Source organism: Pristiophorus japonicus, chromosome 2, assembly GCF_044704955.1.
Source record: "Pristiophorus japonicus isolate sPriJap1 chromosome 2, sPriJap1.hap1, whole genome shotgun sequence".
Lineage (NCBI taxonomy): Eukaryota > Metazoa > Chordata > Chondrichthyes > Pristiophoridae > Pristiophorus > Pristiophorus japonicus.
Window position 1 is genome coordinate 56,977,750 of NC_091978.1, and position 18,493 is coordinate 56,996,242.

At 43.6% G+C, this 18,493-nt stretch overlaps 1 protein-coding gene across 2 annotated transcripts in view; it reads right to left on the reverse strand.

The window, feature by feature from the left end:
• The window catches only part of acaa2 (acetyl-CoA acyltransferase 2), a 72,530-nt gene that overhangs the window by 17,569 nt on the left and 36,468 nt on the right, over positions 1 to 18,493 (reverse strand). For both annotated transcript variants that reach the window (XM_070867493.1, XM_070867494.1), the window contains exons 4-8: positions 17,641 to 17,757; positions 14,751 to 14,898; positions 11,370 to 11,545; positions 4,824 to 4,953; positions 1,922 to 1,992 (exon numbers count right to left, since the gene is read on the reverse strand). In XM_070867493.1, coding sequence (XP_070723594.1) covers positions 1,922 to 1,992; positions 4,824 to 4,953; positions 11,370 to 11,545; positions 14,751 to 14,898; positions 17,641 to 17,757 — 642 coding nt within the window. The remainder of the gene's footprint in view (positions 1 to 1,921; positions 1,993 to 4,823; positions 4,954 to 11,369; positions 11,546 to 14,750; positions 14,899 to 17,640; positions 17,758 to 18,493) is intronic.

Here is an 18,493-nt window from a genome sequence, read left to right on the forward strand (position 1 = left end):
CTTTAGTTTGAAATACAAGGTTTTGAACAAAGTAAAATGCTCTCCCCGATTGCTCATTTGGTTATGGCAGTGAATTGCTGGACCACAGTCTAGAAAGATCCTAACTCCAAGCACCGATGTGTATGAAGTTAGCTGATCTCAGGCAGGAGAACAGTAACTGTAATTTGCCTCAGCACCGCTGGCTTAGGGAAGGGAAATTCAGTCAAGATTCTTGCTCCTGCTCCAGTCATTTTTCCTGGAAAGTGTGCTGTATGGATGCTGGAGGAGAATAGGACCAGGCTTGGGTGTAATGATCGAATATTCTGCCAAAACTCACTGTTCTGGCTCACGTGTGAAGAATGGACCAGTGTGAGGTACAGAAAGGAAACTCCAGGAAGGAGTCCACACCTGCAGGACAACAAGGGAGGGGAGGAAAGTGACAGGAGAGGAATTAGAATAAAAAACATAGAACACGAGTAGGCCATTCAGCCACTCCGAGTCCGCTCCACCATTTAATTAGATCACGCTGATCTAAACACAGCACAAGCCAGCAACAGGGGAAGCTAGATAAACACATGAGGAAGAATGGAATAGACGGTCATATAGAGAGGGTTAGATGAAGATTGCTGGGAAGAGGTTCGTGTGGAGTATAATCACTGGCATGGACCAGTTCGGCTGAATGGGCTATTTCTGTGCTGTATATTTCTGTGTAATTCAATGTAACCTTTCCTCTATGCTAACTTTCTAAACATGTTAAAAAGGCAAACTCTGAAAATGAAAAAAAGTGGCAGCCTGGTCTGTATTTCAGGTAAGGTCTCTGTGACTGGTAAATATGGAGGCTTATTAGTTATGCAGAGTGGAGCCGGTATTTAACAGCTCTCTATTGTATTCTGTGTTTTTTTATTTGCATTGAACTTCGATGCTGGGAATGTTGGCCTGGTCGAGGACGCTAATGTTGGTGCATCTGTCCTCCCAGGGGATTTGTAGGATCTTGGAGACATCGTTGGTGGTATTTCTCCAGCGACTTGCAGTGTCTACTGTACATGGTCCATGTTTGAGCCATACAGGAGGGCGGGTATCATTACAGCCCTGTAGACCATGAGCTTGCTGGCAGTTTTGAGGGCCTGGTCTTCAAACACTCTTTTCCTCAGGCAGCCGAAGGCTGCACTGGCGCACTGGAGACAGTGTTGGATCACGTCGTCAACGTCTGCTCTTGTTAAGAGGCTCCCGAGATATGGGAAGTGGTCCACGTTGTCCAGGGTCGCGCCATGGATCTTGATGACTGGGGGAACAGTGCTGTGCGGTAAGGACAGGCTGGTGGAGGACCTTTGTTTTGCTGATGTTTAGCGCAAGGCCTATGCTTTTGTACGCCTCAGTAAAGCACTGACCACACTTGATCAGCTCCGCTGGGCAGGCCACATAGTTCGCATGCCAGACATCAGAAGCAAGTGCTCAACTCGGAACTCCTTCACGGCAAACGAACCAAAGGTGGGCAGCAGAAACATTACAAGGACACCCTCAAAGCCTCCCTGATAAAGTGCAACACCCCCAGTGACACCTGGGAGACCTTGGCCAAAGACCGCCCTAAGTGGAGAAAGTGCATCCGGGAGGGCACGAAGCACCTCGAGTCTTGTCGCTGAGAATGTGCAGAAATCAAGCGCAGGAAGCGGAAAGAGCGCGCGGCAAACCAGTCCCACCCACCCCTTCCCTCAATGACTATCTGCCCCACCTGTGACAGAGACAGTGGCTCTCGTATTGGGCTGTTCAGCCACCTAATAACTCATGTTATGAATGGAAGCAAGGGACTGCCTATGATGATGATTATGATGATGATTTGCATGGTGATAAGTCTCTTGCAGTTTAACGGTGTGATACTTTTAATTATGGCCACCACAAACCAAATACAATTAAAAAAATGTCCTATTCATTGGTTTTCACAGACCTCTACCAGATCCATGTCCTTCAAGGACAATCCTGCTTTCTTCAGGACCCCGTTGATTGCTGCCACTGGGCCTGCCAGAGACAGAAAAAAAAGAGCCAGTTAATAATGAAACAAGTTTTAAGTTCTTGTAATAAAAACCGAAAATGTTGGAAATACTCAGGTGGTCAGGCAGTATCTGTGGAGGGAGAAACAGAGTTAACGTTTCAGGTCGATGTCCTTTTGTCAGAAGTTAGAAATGATGAAAGGTCTGTTTCTCTCTCCATAGATGCTGTCTGAGTATTTCCAGCATTTTCTGTTTTTATTTCTGATTTCCAGCATCCGTAGCATTTTGAATTTAAGTTCTTGTACTTTTCCACTAAATTCTCCAGATTTTTAAAACTACCAATAGTATGCAGTGAGATAGAATATTGGAGCACCAATGCGTTATGCCATGTGCTGGGATACAGGCTCGCACCCACAGTCTGCCCCCTGCTGAGTTCTGTTTTAGCCATTCTGCCCACAGAAGGCCATGAGCAGAGGCCAGATGATTTCCCATGGGGAGGGGTATGAAAAGGTATCCAACTTTGAAGTTCTAATGATCGCTTCATTAGTAAAATTCGTCTGCCTAAATTGACAGCTTTTGCTTGCCCGCTAATGGCTGGTAGAATGGCACTGGCAGAGGCCTGGGAGTAAGTATCATGTTTGTCAGGAAGGAGTAGGGAAGATTTTATTATTTATTTATTTTTATTTTTTTTTAAAGCTACCAATGGGACAATTCATTGCCGCTTTCCTACCCTTTCCTCCTCTCAACCAAATTTATTTTTCTCTTTTAAAACCCCTACATATCTGATCAAGGAGGGTCAGCTCTCAGGCCGTTGCCAATTTACTTGATAAAACGTGATGATCATTATCTGACCGAGAAAGACAGGATAATGTTTTGGATGTGAGCACTCACTGAAACTGGTGCGATTAGGTAGAGAAGCTCCGTTAAAGCGGTTTTTACATTGTGCAACACCCGAGTTAGTGCCTGGTGTTGCACAGCTGGCTGTAAAACTTCCAAGACAAGCCAGGATATTTCCAGTTCGATCTGTGTACTGTTAAGGATCTGATCTCAACAGGGGTGGCAGTGAAGAAATGCCACAATTGGGCATTAGCAATGCTGAGCAAAGAAGAGGGGGGGGGGGGGGGGGGGGGGAAACGACCAGGATTCTTGCTCCAGATTGCTGACCGACAACTTCTGCCAGATATTACGTAGATGATGGGCAAGGGCAGGATGAAGCTTGTGACTCTGCATTGGCGAATAGCCAGTCAACTCATTCTCTAGGCTCATGTATAAAAATTGGCTTTGGGATGACAGCCAGTGTCCAGATAATGATATCCTAGCATGAATCAGCACAGTAAAAAGGAGAACATTGGAACCAGATGATGAGGTGCTCGTCCTGTTGGGAATATAAACCTGCATCCTAATTTTCCATGGCATAGCCCACAGCAGCACTGGATCCACTTCCAATTTAAACTATGCTCACACAACACACTTAAAATATTTTTCCTACAAAGAAATGAAACAAAGTTAAAACATTTAAATTACATTATTGTAAACCAGTTTAATAAATTCATCCAAAATTCTCCTCCACTCTATTTTAATGGTGGTGTTATCCCAATTAAAATAATAATGGAGAGAAAATTTTCAGAAGGAAGAATTAAGGGGTTGAAATTTGGTTGCTAACGCTTGCTGATAACGCGTTAATTGGGAGTTAGGCAGTTAGGCAGTTGGGAGTGGCATTGGGTGCTGTTCAGCCCAACATGAAATTCATTGTTCATTTAAAAAAAAAATGTTTTAAGGGCGTTGAAACGTTATGTCCCGCCGACTAACGCTAAAGGAAATCATGACATCAGTATGCGTGCAACGCCTCCTTGGCGCCTCTATAGCGTACCGGCAGTGGTGGTTAAATAGCGGAACTTGGGCGAAATTGTTCAGAGAGCAAGGTAAGTTTTTTTTCTTTATTTCTTTCTTCATTTTTGCATTAGTTCCAACAGTGGGGAAGTTTGTGTGGGTCGGAGAAGTTTGAGGTTTTTTTTCTTTCTTCCCGTTTTCCAGCTAGTATGGCGGCAGTCTCCCAATGCAAAATTCAGTCGCCTCCCGAGCTCCTGCCTGAGGATGAGTGTGCGCTGCTCTCATCTTTGGGTGTAAAAACTGAATTTGGCAGTTAGAGCCTGCACCTAACGCTTGGCGGTAAAATCAGTATTCAGGCAGTGACACCGCCTCAAAAATGGCGGTACCGAATTTCAACCCCGAAGTATTTTGACTACAAATGCTAAACTGGGTAAACTTATATTGAGATGATTTAAGTACAAACATATAGCCCAATACTGGACTACTTTGAATTTGGTGGTTCAGCATCATCTACAGAGGAGAATTTATAGGCAGGGTTAGTTCCTGACAAGCTTTATGATTAGTTTTCCTCAGTGTTTTCTCTCATCAACGCACTGACGTACTGGACAACAGGTTATCATTGACAAGCTACTAAACTGTGCAGGGGATCACAACCAATCGTTCTCATCCTTCATCTATCCATCACCACTCTCCAATAGGAGCACATGCATATCGATCTGCAACAGGAATGCTAGCTTATTTCCTAATGCAGTGGTGCGGAGGCCAATTGCAGCCCCCAATTGCTGCTCTGGCCTGATTAATTTGCTCAACAGTCTATATGTTGAGCACGGTACCACTCCTAAGGGTGATTTTAATCACTAACTTATTGGGCGAGCATGCATTGAGAGTTAAGCAAACAATTCTAATAATCAATTTTTAACCTTCAAATTCAATTATATCATTGCATCACCAATTGTGCTCCCCATCTGTTTAGCACCCTGGGAAAATCGCCTTCAAAACTGGTCACCTTAGTGATATGGTGGTACTCACCAATTCCCATAATGCTTGGGTCACACCCACACACATGATGGGCCACTATTCTGGCCAGTGGCGTCAATTTATGTTTCTGGACAGCCTCTTCACTGGCTATAATCACTGCGGCAGCTCCATCACACACTCCCTAAAGAAAATACATCAAAAACAGCCTCAGACCTGCTGTTGTACTGTTCTTAAATCAAAATTTTGTTCAATAGTTTTGGTAAGCTAGATTCTAGGGTGCTAACTGTTTTTACACCTCGTGTCACCTGACTCATGTGCCCAAAAGAAACAAGTTAGCAGAATCTGATGACTCGGTAAGTGCCCTGTAATAAAGAACGGAGTGACTATTTGTCCTAACACGCTTCTGCGCATGCGCCTCCCGACACATGCGCAGAAGCGAGTTAGGACAAATAGTCTCCGCCACCTCCACTACCCCAACGCAATTTCCACTAACCCTTATCTGCGCATGCGTCGGAACCGGCTGCGAACACCACGTTGCCTGCTGAGCTCCCCGCCGGGCCGCGAGCGAGCGCGCGAGAAAAGAGAGACCGTTCTTCCAATCTCCTTTACACCCATACCCGACATCGTTACAGTGGATGAAATCCAGAAGTCACGACACTGACACTTCATACCCAATAAACCTGTTAACAATCCACACACAATGCTCCATCTATAGCGTTGGGGGGGGGGGGGGTTTACGATCATGCACTTGTGGAAGGGACTTAGGCTGTGGGAGGGATGCAGTTGCACTGGGGTAAGGAGGAACTTCAGCTGTGGGAGGCAGCACTTGTGCTTGGGTAAGGGATGCACTTGCGCTGGGGCAAGGAGAAACTTCGGCTGGAGGAGAGATGTGTCCTTTCTGACTTCTGAAGTCCAAATATTACAATGTGCAAAGTTAGGCTGGGCGGTTCCATTTACACAGTCCAGAGAAACTACAGGGTGTGACTTATCCTCCAAGGGGACCAATCAGCAATAGGTCATGTGATAATGGAGAGCCAATCAGAGAAACGGCTGCAATTCAGTTAGTACAAATAAATGCATCCAATAAAAGAACTGAGCCATGTAGACCAGACATGTCCCATTTTGATTGTTGATCTGCTAACTGTAGCAGCAGTTGGGGCACTCCAATAAGTATGCCGAATTAGGGAGAGGGTAGAGAAATAAAAATATCAGATAACGTTCTTATTTCTGATTGCAAAGTGACCATGTGTGGGCATCAGGAAAAGACAGGATTAAGCTTGGCTGCAATGACCCCATGGTCAAATGGCCTCTGAACACTCATTGTCTGGACTCACACAAGAATAATATCCACTTCACTAAACAACTTGCATTTAAATAGCGCCTTTAATGTAGTAAAGTGTCCCATGGTGCTTCACACGAGCTTATCAGACAAAATTTGACACCGAGCCACACAAGGAGATATTAGGGCAGGTGGTCAAAGTTGTATGATTTGAGGAGCGTCTTAAAAGGAGGAGAGAGGTGTAGAGAGGCGGAGAGGTTTAGGGAGGGAATTACAGAGCTTAGGGCTCAAGCAGCTGAAGGCACGGCTGCACATTGGTGGAGCGATTAAAAACAGGAATGTGCAAGAGGCCAGAATTGGAGGAGCACAGAGATCTGAGGGGGTTATAGGGATCCAGAAGGGGTTAGAGATAGGGAGGGGCGAGGCCATGTAGGAATTTGAAAACAAGGTTGAGAATTTTAAAATCGAGGCATCGTCGGAATGGGAGTCAATGTAAGTGAACAAGCACAGGGATGATTGGTGAACAGGCCTTGATTCAAGTTACGATATGGTCAGCAGCGTTTTGGATGAGTTCAAGGGTGGAAGATGGGAGGCTATCAAGGAGAGCGCTGGAATAGTCAAGTCTAGAAGTAACAAAGGCAAAGATTAGGGTTTCAGCAGATGAGTTGAGGCAGGGGTAGGGACAGGTGACGTTATGGGGGTGGAAGTAGGTGGTCTTAGTGATGGACGGACATGTGGTCGCAAGATCATCTCTGGGTGAAATAGGACAGCAAGGTTGCGTACAGTCTGGTTCAGCCTCAGACAGTGGCCCTGGAGACAGTTGGAGTCGGTGGCTAGGAAACAGAGTTTGACCAGTTCTATGAATCATAATCCAAACATAGAAATTTACAGCGCAGAAGGAGGCCATTTCGGCCCACCGTGTCTGCACGGCCGACAAAGAGCCACACGGCCCTCGGTCAGCAGCTCTAAAGGTTATATATAAATCTATGAACAATGGCGGAAAGGTAAAGAGCATCCGGCCCAACCAGTCCGCCCCACACAACTGCGACACCCCCTGCACCGCAACATTCTACACTCCACCCCAACCGGAGCCATGTGATCTCCTGGGAGAGGTAAAAAAACAAATTAAAAACCCAGGCCAATTGGGGAAAAAAAAAATCTGGGAAAATTCCTCTCTGACCCATCCAGGCGATCAAAACTAGTCCAGGAGATTACCCTGGCCGTATTTGATTCCTTGCATTACTTACCATCGTATCTGTGCCAGCCAACAAGAGGTTATCCAGTCTAATCCCACTTACCAGCTCTAGGTCCGTAACCCTGCAGGTTACGGCACTTCAAGTGCCCATCCAAGCACCTTTCAAATGTGGTGAGGGTTTCTGCATCCACCACCCTTCCAGGCAGCGAGTTCCAGACCCCCACAACCCTCTGCGTGAAGAAGCCTCCCCTCAAATCCTCTCTAAACCTTCCACCAACCACCTTAAAACAATGCCCCCTCAGGAAATAGGCCCTTGCTATCCACTCTATCCAGGCCCCTCAAAATTTTATACACCTCAATGAGGTCTCCTCTCAGCCTCCTGTTCCAATGAGAACAAACCCAGCCTATCCAATCTGTCCTCATAGCTAAGATTTTCCATTCCAGGCAGCATCCTAGTAAATCTCCTCTGCACCCTCTCTAGTGCAATCATATCCTTCCTATAATACGGCGACCAGAACTGCACGCAGTATTCCAGCTGTGGCCTAACCAGAGTATTATACAATTTAAGCATAACCTCCCTGTTCTTGTATTCTATGCCTTGACCAATAACAACAAGCACTTTGGACCTATCCTGTCACTGCTTTCCAAATGTGCTGCTATTTCATCCTTAATGATTGATTCCAACATTTTTCCCACTACTGATGTCAGGCTATCTGGTCTATAATCACCCGTTTTCTCTCTCCCTCCTTTTTAAAAAAAGTGGTGTTACATTAGCAACCCTCCAGTCCATAGGAACTGATCGAGTCGATTGACTGTTGGAAAATTATGCAGCGGAGGTTCACCAGACTGATTCCAGGGATGGCAGGACTGACCCATGGAGGAGACTGGATCGACTGGGCCTGTATTCACTGGAGTTTAGAAGGATGAGAGGGGATCTCATAGAAACATAAAATTTGACGGGACTGGACAGGTTAGATGCACGAAGAATGTTCCCGATGTTGGGGAAGTCCAGAACCAGAGGGCACACAGTCTTAGGATAAGGGGTAAGCCATTTAGGACTGAGATGAGAAGGAACTTCTTCACTCAGAGTTGTTATCCTATGGAATTCCCAACCGCAGAGAGTTGTTGATGCCAGTTCATTGAATATATTCAAGAGGGAGTTAGATATGGCCCTTGCGGCTAAAGGGATCAAGGGGTATGGAGAGAAAGCAGGAACGGGGTACTGAAGGAATGATCAGCCATGACCTTATTGAATGGTGGTGCAGGCTCGAAGGGCCAGATGGCCTACTCCTGTATCTATTTTCTATGTTAACCACCTGGCCTGCTACTTTCAAGGATCTGTGGACAATCACTCCAAGGTCCCTTTGTTCATCTACACGATTAAGTGGCCTACCACTTAATGTATATACCCTTTCCTTATTAGTCCTTCCCGAGTGCATTACCTTAGACTTCTCTGAATTAAATTACAATTGCCACTGTTCTGCCCACCTGACTAGATTGATATCTTCCTGCAGTCCATGACTTTTCTCTTCATTATCAACCACACAGCCAATTTTAGTGTCATCTGCAAACTTCTTAATCATACTTCCTGTATTTAAATCTAGATCATTGATGTAAACCACAAAAAGCAAGGGTTCCAGTATGGAGCCTACATCATAGGGTCTTAAAAGAAGTGGCTGCAGAGATAGTAATCTACCAAATTTCCCTGGATTCTGAGGCGGTCCCAGCGGATTGGAAAACCGCAAATGTAACACCCCTATTTAAAAAAGGTGTCAGCCAAAAAGCAGGAAACTATAGACTAGTTAGCCTAACATCTGTCATTGGGAAAATGCTAGAGTCCATTATTAAGGAAGCAGTAGTGGGACATTTGCAAAAGCATGATTTAATCAAGCAGAGTCAGCATGGTTTTATGAAAGGGAAATCATGTTTTTGACAAATTTGCTAGAGTTCTTAAGGATGTAACAAGCAGGGTAGATAAGAGGGAACCAATGGATGTGGTGTATTTGGATTTCCAGAAGGCATTCGATAAGGTACTGCACAAGATAAAAGTTCACGGACTTGGGGGTTATATATATATATATATATATATATATATTTATATTTATATATATTGGCATGAAGAGAGGATTGGCTAACTAACAGAAAACAGAGAGTCGGGATGAATGGGTCATTTTCCAGTAGGCAAACCGTGATTAGTGGGATGCTGCAGGGATCGGTGCTGGGTCCTCCACTATTTACAATCTAGATGAATGACTTGGATGAAGGGACCGACTGTAATGTAGCCAAGTTTGCTGATGATACAAAGATGGGTGGGAAAGCAAATTGTGATGAGGACACAAAAAATCTGCAAAGGGATATAGACAGGCTAAGTGAGTGGACAAAAATTTGGCAGGAGTATAATATGAGGGAAAATGTGAGGTTATCCACTTTGGCAGAAATAATAGAAAAGCAAATTATAATTTAAATGGAGAAAAATTGCAGTACAGAGGGACCTGGGGATCCTTGTGCATGAAACACAAAAAGCTAGCATGCAGGTATAGCAAGTAATCATGAAGGCAAACAAAATATTGGCCTTTATTGCAAGGGGGATAGAGTATAAAAGAAAAGTCCTGCTGCAACTGTACAGGGTATTGGTGAGGTCACACCTGGAGTACTGCGTGCAGTTTTCATCTCCGTATTTAAGGAAAGATATACTTGCATTGGAGGCTGTTCAGAGAAGATTCACTAGGTTGAATCCGGAGATGAGGGGGTTGACTTATGAGGAAAGGTTGAGTAGGTTGGGCCTATATACATTGGAGCTCAGAACGAGAGGTGATCTTATTGAAACATAAGATAATGAGGGGGCTCGACAAGGTGGATGGAGAGAGGATATTTCCATTCATAGGGAAAACTAAAACTAAGGAACATGGTCTCAGAATAAGGGGCTGTTCATTTAAAACTATGAGGAAAAATTTCTTCTCTTGGTGGGTTGTAAATCTATGCCCCAAAGAGCTGTGAAGGCTGGGTCATTATTTAAGGCGGAGATAGATAGATCTTTGAGCGATGAGAGAGTAAAGGGTTATGGGGAGCAGGCAGGGCAGTGGAGCAGAGTCCATGGTCAGATCAGCCATGATCTTATTGAATGGCGGAGCAGGTTCGAGGGGCCAAATGGCCTATTCCTGCTCCTATTTATGTTATGAGCCCTGCGGAACCCCACTGGAAACATCCTTCCAGTTACAAAAACATCCATCAATCATTACCCTTTGCTTCCTACCTCTATGCCAATTTTGGATCCAACTTGCCACTTTGCCCTGGATCCCATGGGCTTTAACCTTCATGGCCAGTCTGCCATGTGGGACCTTATCAAAAGCTTTGTTTATCAAAAGCTACACTACACACACTACCCTCATCGACCCTCCTGGTTACCTCCTCAAAATATTCAATCATCAGGATAGTCAAACACGATCTTCCCTTAACAAATCTGTGCTGTCTGTCCCTAATTAATCCTTGCCTTTCTAAACATAGATTTATCCTGTCCTTCAGGAATGTTTCCAATAATTTTCCCACCACTGAGGTTGGCTGACAGGCCTGTAATTACTCAGCCTATCCCTTTCTTAAACAAGGGTACCACATTTGCAATCCGCCAGCACCATGCCCAAATCCAAAGAGGACTGGAAAATGATGGTCAAGGTCTCTACTATTTCCTCTTTTATTTCGCTCAATAGCCTGGGATGCATTTCATCCAGGCCTGGGGACTTATCTACTTTCAAAGCTGCTGAACCCCTTAATACCTCCTCTCTCACGATGTTTATTTCATCCAGAATTTGACACTCCGCCTCAATAGCAGTATCTGCATTGCCCCTTTCCTTTGTGAAAACCGACGCAACGTATTCATTAAGAACCATATCCACATCTTGCGCCTCCACACAGAGATTAGGCTCATGGTCTCTAATAGGCCCTACCCTTTCTTTAGCTATCCTCTTGCTCTTAATATATTTATAGAACATCTTTGTGCTTCCAGGAGAGGGGGAGAGAAAAGGTTAACTGGAGAAGCAAAAGTATTTGATGGTAAAACTTGGCAACACAAAACCCGACATTAAGTAGCGTCAATTACATTTCACAAGGAAAGAGGTTTGGAACATACTGAAGCATTTGCTGCAGTGACGGTGCCATTTTTCTTGAACACAGTTGGTAGCTTGGCCATCTGCTCTGCAGTGGTCTGTGGTCTAGGGTGCTCATCCTGCACTATAGACTTTATTCCTTTCTTGGTTTTCAGCTCAATGGGAGCCATCTCCTCATTGAAGTAACCGGCTTCATGGGCTGAATTACATCAAACAGCAAAGAAAGATATTATGTATGTTGTACCATAGTAAGTGCACACATGCATTTCACTGCTTGTTTCTCAATCTGTAGTACCAGGCATCAGTTGCTGTCTAAGTTTCCTTTCTAATGAAGAAAGAAATTATTACAGACAAACATTTTCTAAAATGCAGATTGCAAATATATAAAAGTAACAAATTGCTGGGGAGTAATTTTAAGATGGACGTGGAGAAAATGTTTTGAAATGAGAAAGGCATTCATCCATTCGTTTTTAAAATAAAGTAATAACAGAGTTCGTTATTTTCCCTCCCATAGGCACACTACCTGCTCTTGAAAAACAAAAATTGTTGACCCCACTAAAACTAGTTTTAAAATATATCATTTTCTTTTTAAAGACAGGTTTAATGCTTGGACCTCTTCACAAGTTCTGATGAACCACTTGAATCATTAACATTGCTTACTCATTCAGGCTTCTAATTTTATTAAAAAGAAAAATGCTAATATTTATGAAGCAATGGTTGTGCAAAAAGCCCCCCTTTGATCCTCAATTCCAGTTACAGTTCACTGTCATTTCGGAAACTTTCAGGGCCGAGCATTGCGTGATCGCTTTGGTTGTGGAATGAAGCGATCAGAAGAAAGTTGTTGACAACTCCTAACTTGACTTTGATTTAGCTTGTCAGACAGCTATGTCAATAGCCGACCAATACTCCCGAGAATTTCGCACCATTTCCAGTCGTCAGACAACCAAGGTGACTCGCCTGCAAGTTAAAAGAAAAAGGCAGTTGGGTCCCAAGGCCTCAGCAACTGGCCAAGGTAACAGCACATTCAAGTCATGCTATCGGTGCCTGGGACAACACAATGCTCAAAGTTGTCCATATATGAAGGCAGAGTGTTTCTTCTGCAAGAAAATTGGGCATCTTGCGAAGGCATGCCGACTGAAGAGTAAACCAACTTAGAATGCTCGAGGTAGAAATCCCCATAGGACTACATAGCATGGAAGAAAAGCAACAGCATGAGGAGATACACATCAGGAGTACAAGGGTACCGGACAATGATTCACGAAGTATTGTCATCCAAGTAGACGTTGCAGGAACCAGGATACCCATGGAAATTGACAATGGTGCATCACTGACCGTAGTACTGGAAGCGCTGTATCTCGACAAGTTGAGTGATTTTCCATTACAGAAATCAAAGATAGAGCTGCGAGGCTACTCAGGAGAGCAAATCCTTATGGTAGGACGTATCGACGTATCACCGTACCAGTGAAATACAAGAATCAATTTCAGAGCTGTGGCAGGAGACAAGCCTGCCTTTTAAGATAGAAATTGGTTGGGAACTCTGAAGCTGGATTGGAGAGAGATTTTGTGTTGAAACGAGATTTGCATCGAAGGATGATTTCATCAAGTATCTGAAGGTGTTCTTCGAAACAGGCAGTCCGATCCAAGGCTTCAAGGCAAGTGTGGTAGTACAGAAGGACACTAGACCAGTTTGCTGCAAGCCACGTCCCGTACCATACAACCCTCGAGGAGAAAGTTGAGCAAGAACTCAAAAGACTAGAGACAGAGAACATTCTCTCTAAGGTAGATCTAAGTAATTGGGCTACTTCCATTGTTGTATCCAAGTCAGATGGTAAGGTAAGGTTGTGTGGTGATTATAAAGTAACTGTAAACCAGGTTTTAGAAGGTAATCTCTCCAATACATTGCCAAATGGAGAAGATTTGTTCACAACGCTGTCAGGTGATCAGATCTTCTCAAAGTTAGATCTCACAAATGCCTACTTATAACTTGAACTAGATGAGGAGTCCAAGTCATGCTTGACTATACTCATCTCGGCCTATATCAATTTAATAGGCTACCATTTGGAGTGTCTTCCACCCCACCATATTTCAAGGAGTGATGAACCAGATTTTGCAAGGTATTGAAGGGATAGTATGTTATTTAGATGACATACTCATTTCAGTAGCAAACAGGCAAATCCATAATAACGTGTTGAATAAAATGTTCAAACGGCTAGAGAAGACAGAGTACGAGTGTCTACTCGTGTGAGTTATTTCAAAACTCAGTGGAGCACTGAGGGCAGAGTAGACAAAGATTGTTTGTATCTAAATCCAAAGAAACGGCAGTTGTCATTGGACCACAAACTGAAACTTTCTGATTACTTATCATAATACTCCTCATACAACTACTGGTAGAACTGCAGCAGAGTGGTTTCTCAAAAGACAGCCAAGAACCAGTTTCTCGTTGCTAAAGCCAAACTTGGTACAGTCAGTAGAAGAGAAACCATTAAGACAGAGAATCATGATCGAGGTAAAGTTGTACCGTTTCATTTATATTGTCTCTCAACAACTACTGTTACAACGTTGTGATTGGCGGGTGGACAAAGGTCAGAATATGAGGTGCGGCGAATGTTTGTGGCAGAGGGGCGCCGAAAGATCGTGGCAGAAGTGCGGCAAATGAGGGTACGGGACCCAAAAGAGCCAAGGGCCCAGGAGCAGCACAGGCCAGCCCACACTGCGATATGTGCGTCCTCTAGGTCCGTGCAGCAGAGCAGGTCTCCAGTCATCCTGGTTAACCCTTGCCACTGGATAAAGGTCTAGCTCTGTCAAGCCAGTGTGGTGGCTGATGTGCAACGGTCACCACACGTTAAAAATATCCATGCACAGGCATCTTCCATCCCTTCAATTGGAGTTCAGGACTGGAATATCGGGTCCTCCATTGGAACATCTGTGAACCCATGTGGAAGCAAGTCATCCTCGTTCGAGGGACCGCCTATGATGATGATGACAGTTATAGATTTCAACACATGCATTCAAGACACTAATAGGAAAACAAGCAAGAAAGACTTGGATTTATGTAGCGACCACCGGACGTCTCAAAGCACTTTACAGCCAATGAAGTACTTTGAGTGTAGTCATTGTTGTAATGTAGGAAACAAGTATGGTGTGTGTCTTGATTCTACCTCACTAAGTACCAACTATAAAAGCTGTTGAAAGATGTTTCTACTACGGACTTGAAGATTGTAAAATAATTTATATAAAAGCCAATGGTATTTGCGGTGCATTCCAGCATTTTCTGCTTTAGTTTTAGATATTTAGTATTTGTGTTTATCTTTTTATTTCTACCCAAATCGAATAATCCTTCCATTCACTGTAAAAAGTGTTCTCATATGCAGACTTTGTACACGACAGCAGCACTGAGCACTCACCAGTACTCCACCTCTGCTGAGTCTTCAATGCATAGGCATCACATTCCTCTCTGCTTATTTCATACTGCTCAGCAAGATTTTCTGCTGTGAGACCCATAGGAGTTTTAATGTGGAGGTCAGTCAGTCCTGCCCATAAGGTGTCTTCCATCTGTAGAGAAATTGGTTTAAAAATAACACAAAGTAGTTTAATTTTTAATATACAAAATTTTCTGCATGCTTATCAAGGTGCAGAAGGTAAATGCTGAAATGCAATTTCATCTTCTGAAGGCAGTACCAGTAGCCAGAAAGTTACATGTAGGGTGAAACACTGTACCTCTGTCCCAACAATAAGCCTTAAACCCTTGCTATACTGCTGCCTCATTTTCATTCAGAGCTGCAACACCATTTAAGAAGCGGACATCTTCCAGAACAGAACAGTCCTGCCACTGAGGCTCAATTATTCATACCCTCTTCCATGTACCTGTACTATCCACAGATGCACTGTAGCAATTCACTAAGCTTACGGTGACAGCACCGCCCAGTCAAAACCTCAACCACCAAGGACAAAAGCAGCAAGATCTTGGGAAGATCATCAGCTGCAAGTTCCCCTCCACGTTACATACCATCCTGACTTAGACATACATAACTGTTCCTTCATCATTGATGGGTCAAAATCCTGGAATCCCCTATTTAATACCCCCGTGGGAGCACCATTACAAGTACTCCAGAAGTTCAGAGAAAAGGCCCACCACCTCCACCTTCTCACGGGCAATAAATACAGCTTTGCCAGCATAGGCAACATCCTCGAGAACAAACAACATCGGCATCTGGCGGTCATTATAAAATAGCCATGATGTGATAAAACAAAACACAGAATTCCTTACAATTACAACTTACTTTTATTGAGATGTATTCTATATTTCACTACCCTGCAAGAGAAAAACAGTTTCTACTAGTTTCACTTGAGGCTCATTGATTTTAAACTTGAATCCTTCAGTTCCATGCCTACAGACTGAGCAACTCATCCTATTCCTCTATGGCACTGCCCGGCGATGCTGTAGCCCACTAAGCCATGATCACTAAACATAAGAACACAAGAACATAAGAATTAGGAACAGGAATAGGCCATCTAGCCCCTCGAGCCTGCTCCGCCATTCAACAAGATCATGGCTGATCTGGTAGTGGACTCAGCTCCACTTACCCGCCCTCTCCCCGTAACCCTTAATTCCCTTATTGCTTAAAAATCTATCTATCTTTGACTTGAAAACATTCAATGAGCCAGCCTCAACTGCTTCCTTGGGCAGAGAATTCCACAGATTCACAACCCTCTGGGAGAAGAAATTCTTTCTCAACTCGGTTTTAAATTGGCTCCTCCGTATTTTGAGGCTGTGCCCCCTAGTTCTAGTCTCCCCCACCAATGGAAACAACCTCTCTGCCTCTATCTTGTCTATTCCTTTAATGATTTTAAATGTTTCTATAAGATCACCCCTCATCCTTCTGAACTCCAAGGAGTAAAGACCCAGTCTACTCAATCTATCATCATAAGGTAACCCCCTCATTTCTCAAATCAGCCTAGTGAATCGTCTCTGTACCCCTTCCAAAGCTAGTATATCCTTCCTTAAGTAAGGTGACCAAAACTGCACAAAAACTGACAAAAACCATGGCAAAAATTGCTGGTCATAGGAATGTGGGAAGGGAGGACCTTGAGATGATCACTATCACTAGGGAGGTAGTGCTGGACAGACTAATGGGATTGAAGGTAGACAAGTCCCCTGGTCCTGATAAAATGCATCCCAGGGTATTAAAAGAGATGGCGGAAGTTATAGCAGATGCATTTGTTACAATCTACCAAAATTCTCTGGACTCTGGGGAGGTACCAGCGGATTGGAGAGCAGCTAATGTAATGCCTCTGTTTAAAAAAAAGGGGGCAGGCAAAAGGCAGGTAACTATAGGCTGGTTAGTTTAACATCTGTAGTGGGGAAAATGCTTGAAACTATTAAGAAATAGCGGGACATCTGGATAGGAATAGTGCAATCAAGCAGACGCAGCATGGATTCATGAAAGGGAAATCATGTTTAACTAACTTACTGGAATTCTTTGAAGATATAACGAGCATGGTGGATAGAGGTGTACCGATGGATGTGGTGTATTTAGATTTCCAAAAGGCATTCGATAAGGTGCCACACAAAAGGTTACTGCAGAAGATAAAGGTACGCAGAGTCAGAGGAAATGTATTAGCATGGATAGAGAATTGGCTGGCGAACAGAAAGCAGAGAGTCAGGATAAATGGGTCCTTTTCCGGTTGGAAATCAGTGGTTAGTGGTGTGCCACAGGGATCAGTGCTGGGACCACAACTGTTTACAATATACATAGATGACCTAGAGGAGGGGACAATGTGTCGTGCAACAAAATTTGCAGATGACACTAAGATTAGTGGGAAAGCGGGTTGTGTAGAGGACTCAGAGAGGCTGCAAGGAGATTTGGATAGGTTAAGCGAATGGGCTAAGGTTTGGCAGATGGAATACAATGTCGGAAAGTGTGAGGTCATCCACCTTGGGGAAAAAAAAAAAACAGTAAAAGGGAATATTATTTGAATAGGGAGAAATTACAACATGCAGTGGTGCAGAGGGACCTGGGGGTCCTTGTGCATGAATCCCAAAAGGTTAGTTTGCAGGTGCAGCAGGTAATCAGGAAGGCAAATGGAATGTTGGCCTTCATTGCAAAAGGGATGGAGTACAAAAGCAGGAAGGTGTTGCTGCAACTGTATAAGGTATTGGTAAGGCCGCACCTGGAGTACTGCGTTAGACATTTTTCGTAACAGCAATGACTGTGGAACCAGGCTTTAGCTTTGCACATGGAAAATGTTGATCATTAATCCAATCACCATTAAAGTTTGCAAAGTGTGTTTTACCTTTATGTCAACCCCGAGCTTTGTGCCAAATCGGACATTTCGAACAGCGTAAGGAGCCTGGCTCATGCTTTCTGATCCTCCACACAATACAATCTCAGATTCTCGAAGGCAGATTTCCTGCAACAAAGAATGTTTTATGTTAAAAACACACACACACACCATTTAGAATTGATGATACTGTATTGTTGGCACACTCCCCCAAGAACCTAGCTCATTATACTTAGTGGACAACTGCCATGTAAAAACAAATATTTTATTTAAAATATGTTTTTTAAAAATGCATCCTCAAAATGTAAAATGTGCATTTATTTTAAAAAGTCAATGTATTTGACTCGAGTTAAGCCAACTACAGAATTGTGGGTAAACACATCAGTGAGCATGGTGATTAGAAACCTCTACCTATCCATAGTCAAATTTAAAGTGAAAAGAACATCTTAAAACTATGCACAGCAGCTCGATTGTCATTATTTCAGTTTAATTCATTTTTAAATGGGCTAATATTTGAATTGAAAGTTGTGTCTAAATGAGATAGAGGAACAGAGGGATCTGGGGGGTACAGATACACAAATAACTAAAAGTAGCGACGATAAAGCCATTAAAAAGCAAAGAAAGCACTGGGGTTAATTTCTTGAGGGAAAGTAGACAATTGTGTTAAACTTGTATAGAACATTGGTTAAATCATACTTCAAGTACTGTGAACAGTTCTGGTCTTCTTATTAGGAAAAGAATATCGAGGCACAAACAAGATTTGCTAGAGTGATACTAGAATGGAGAGGTTATATCCATCAGGGAAGATTGAACAGGCTGATGCTCTTTTGCCTGGGAAAAAGACTGAGGGGTGACTTGATAGGAG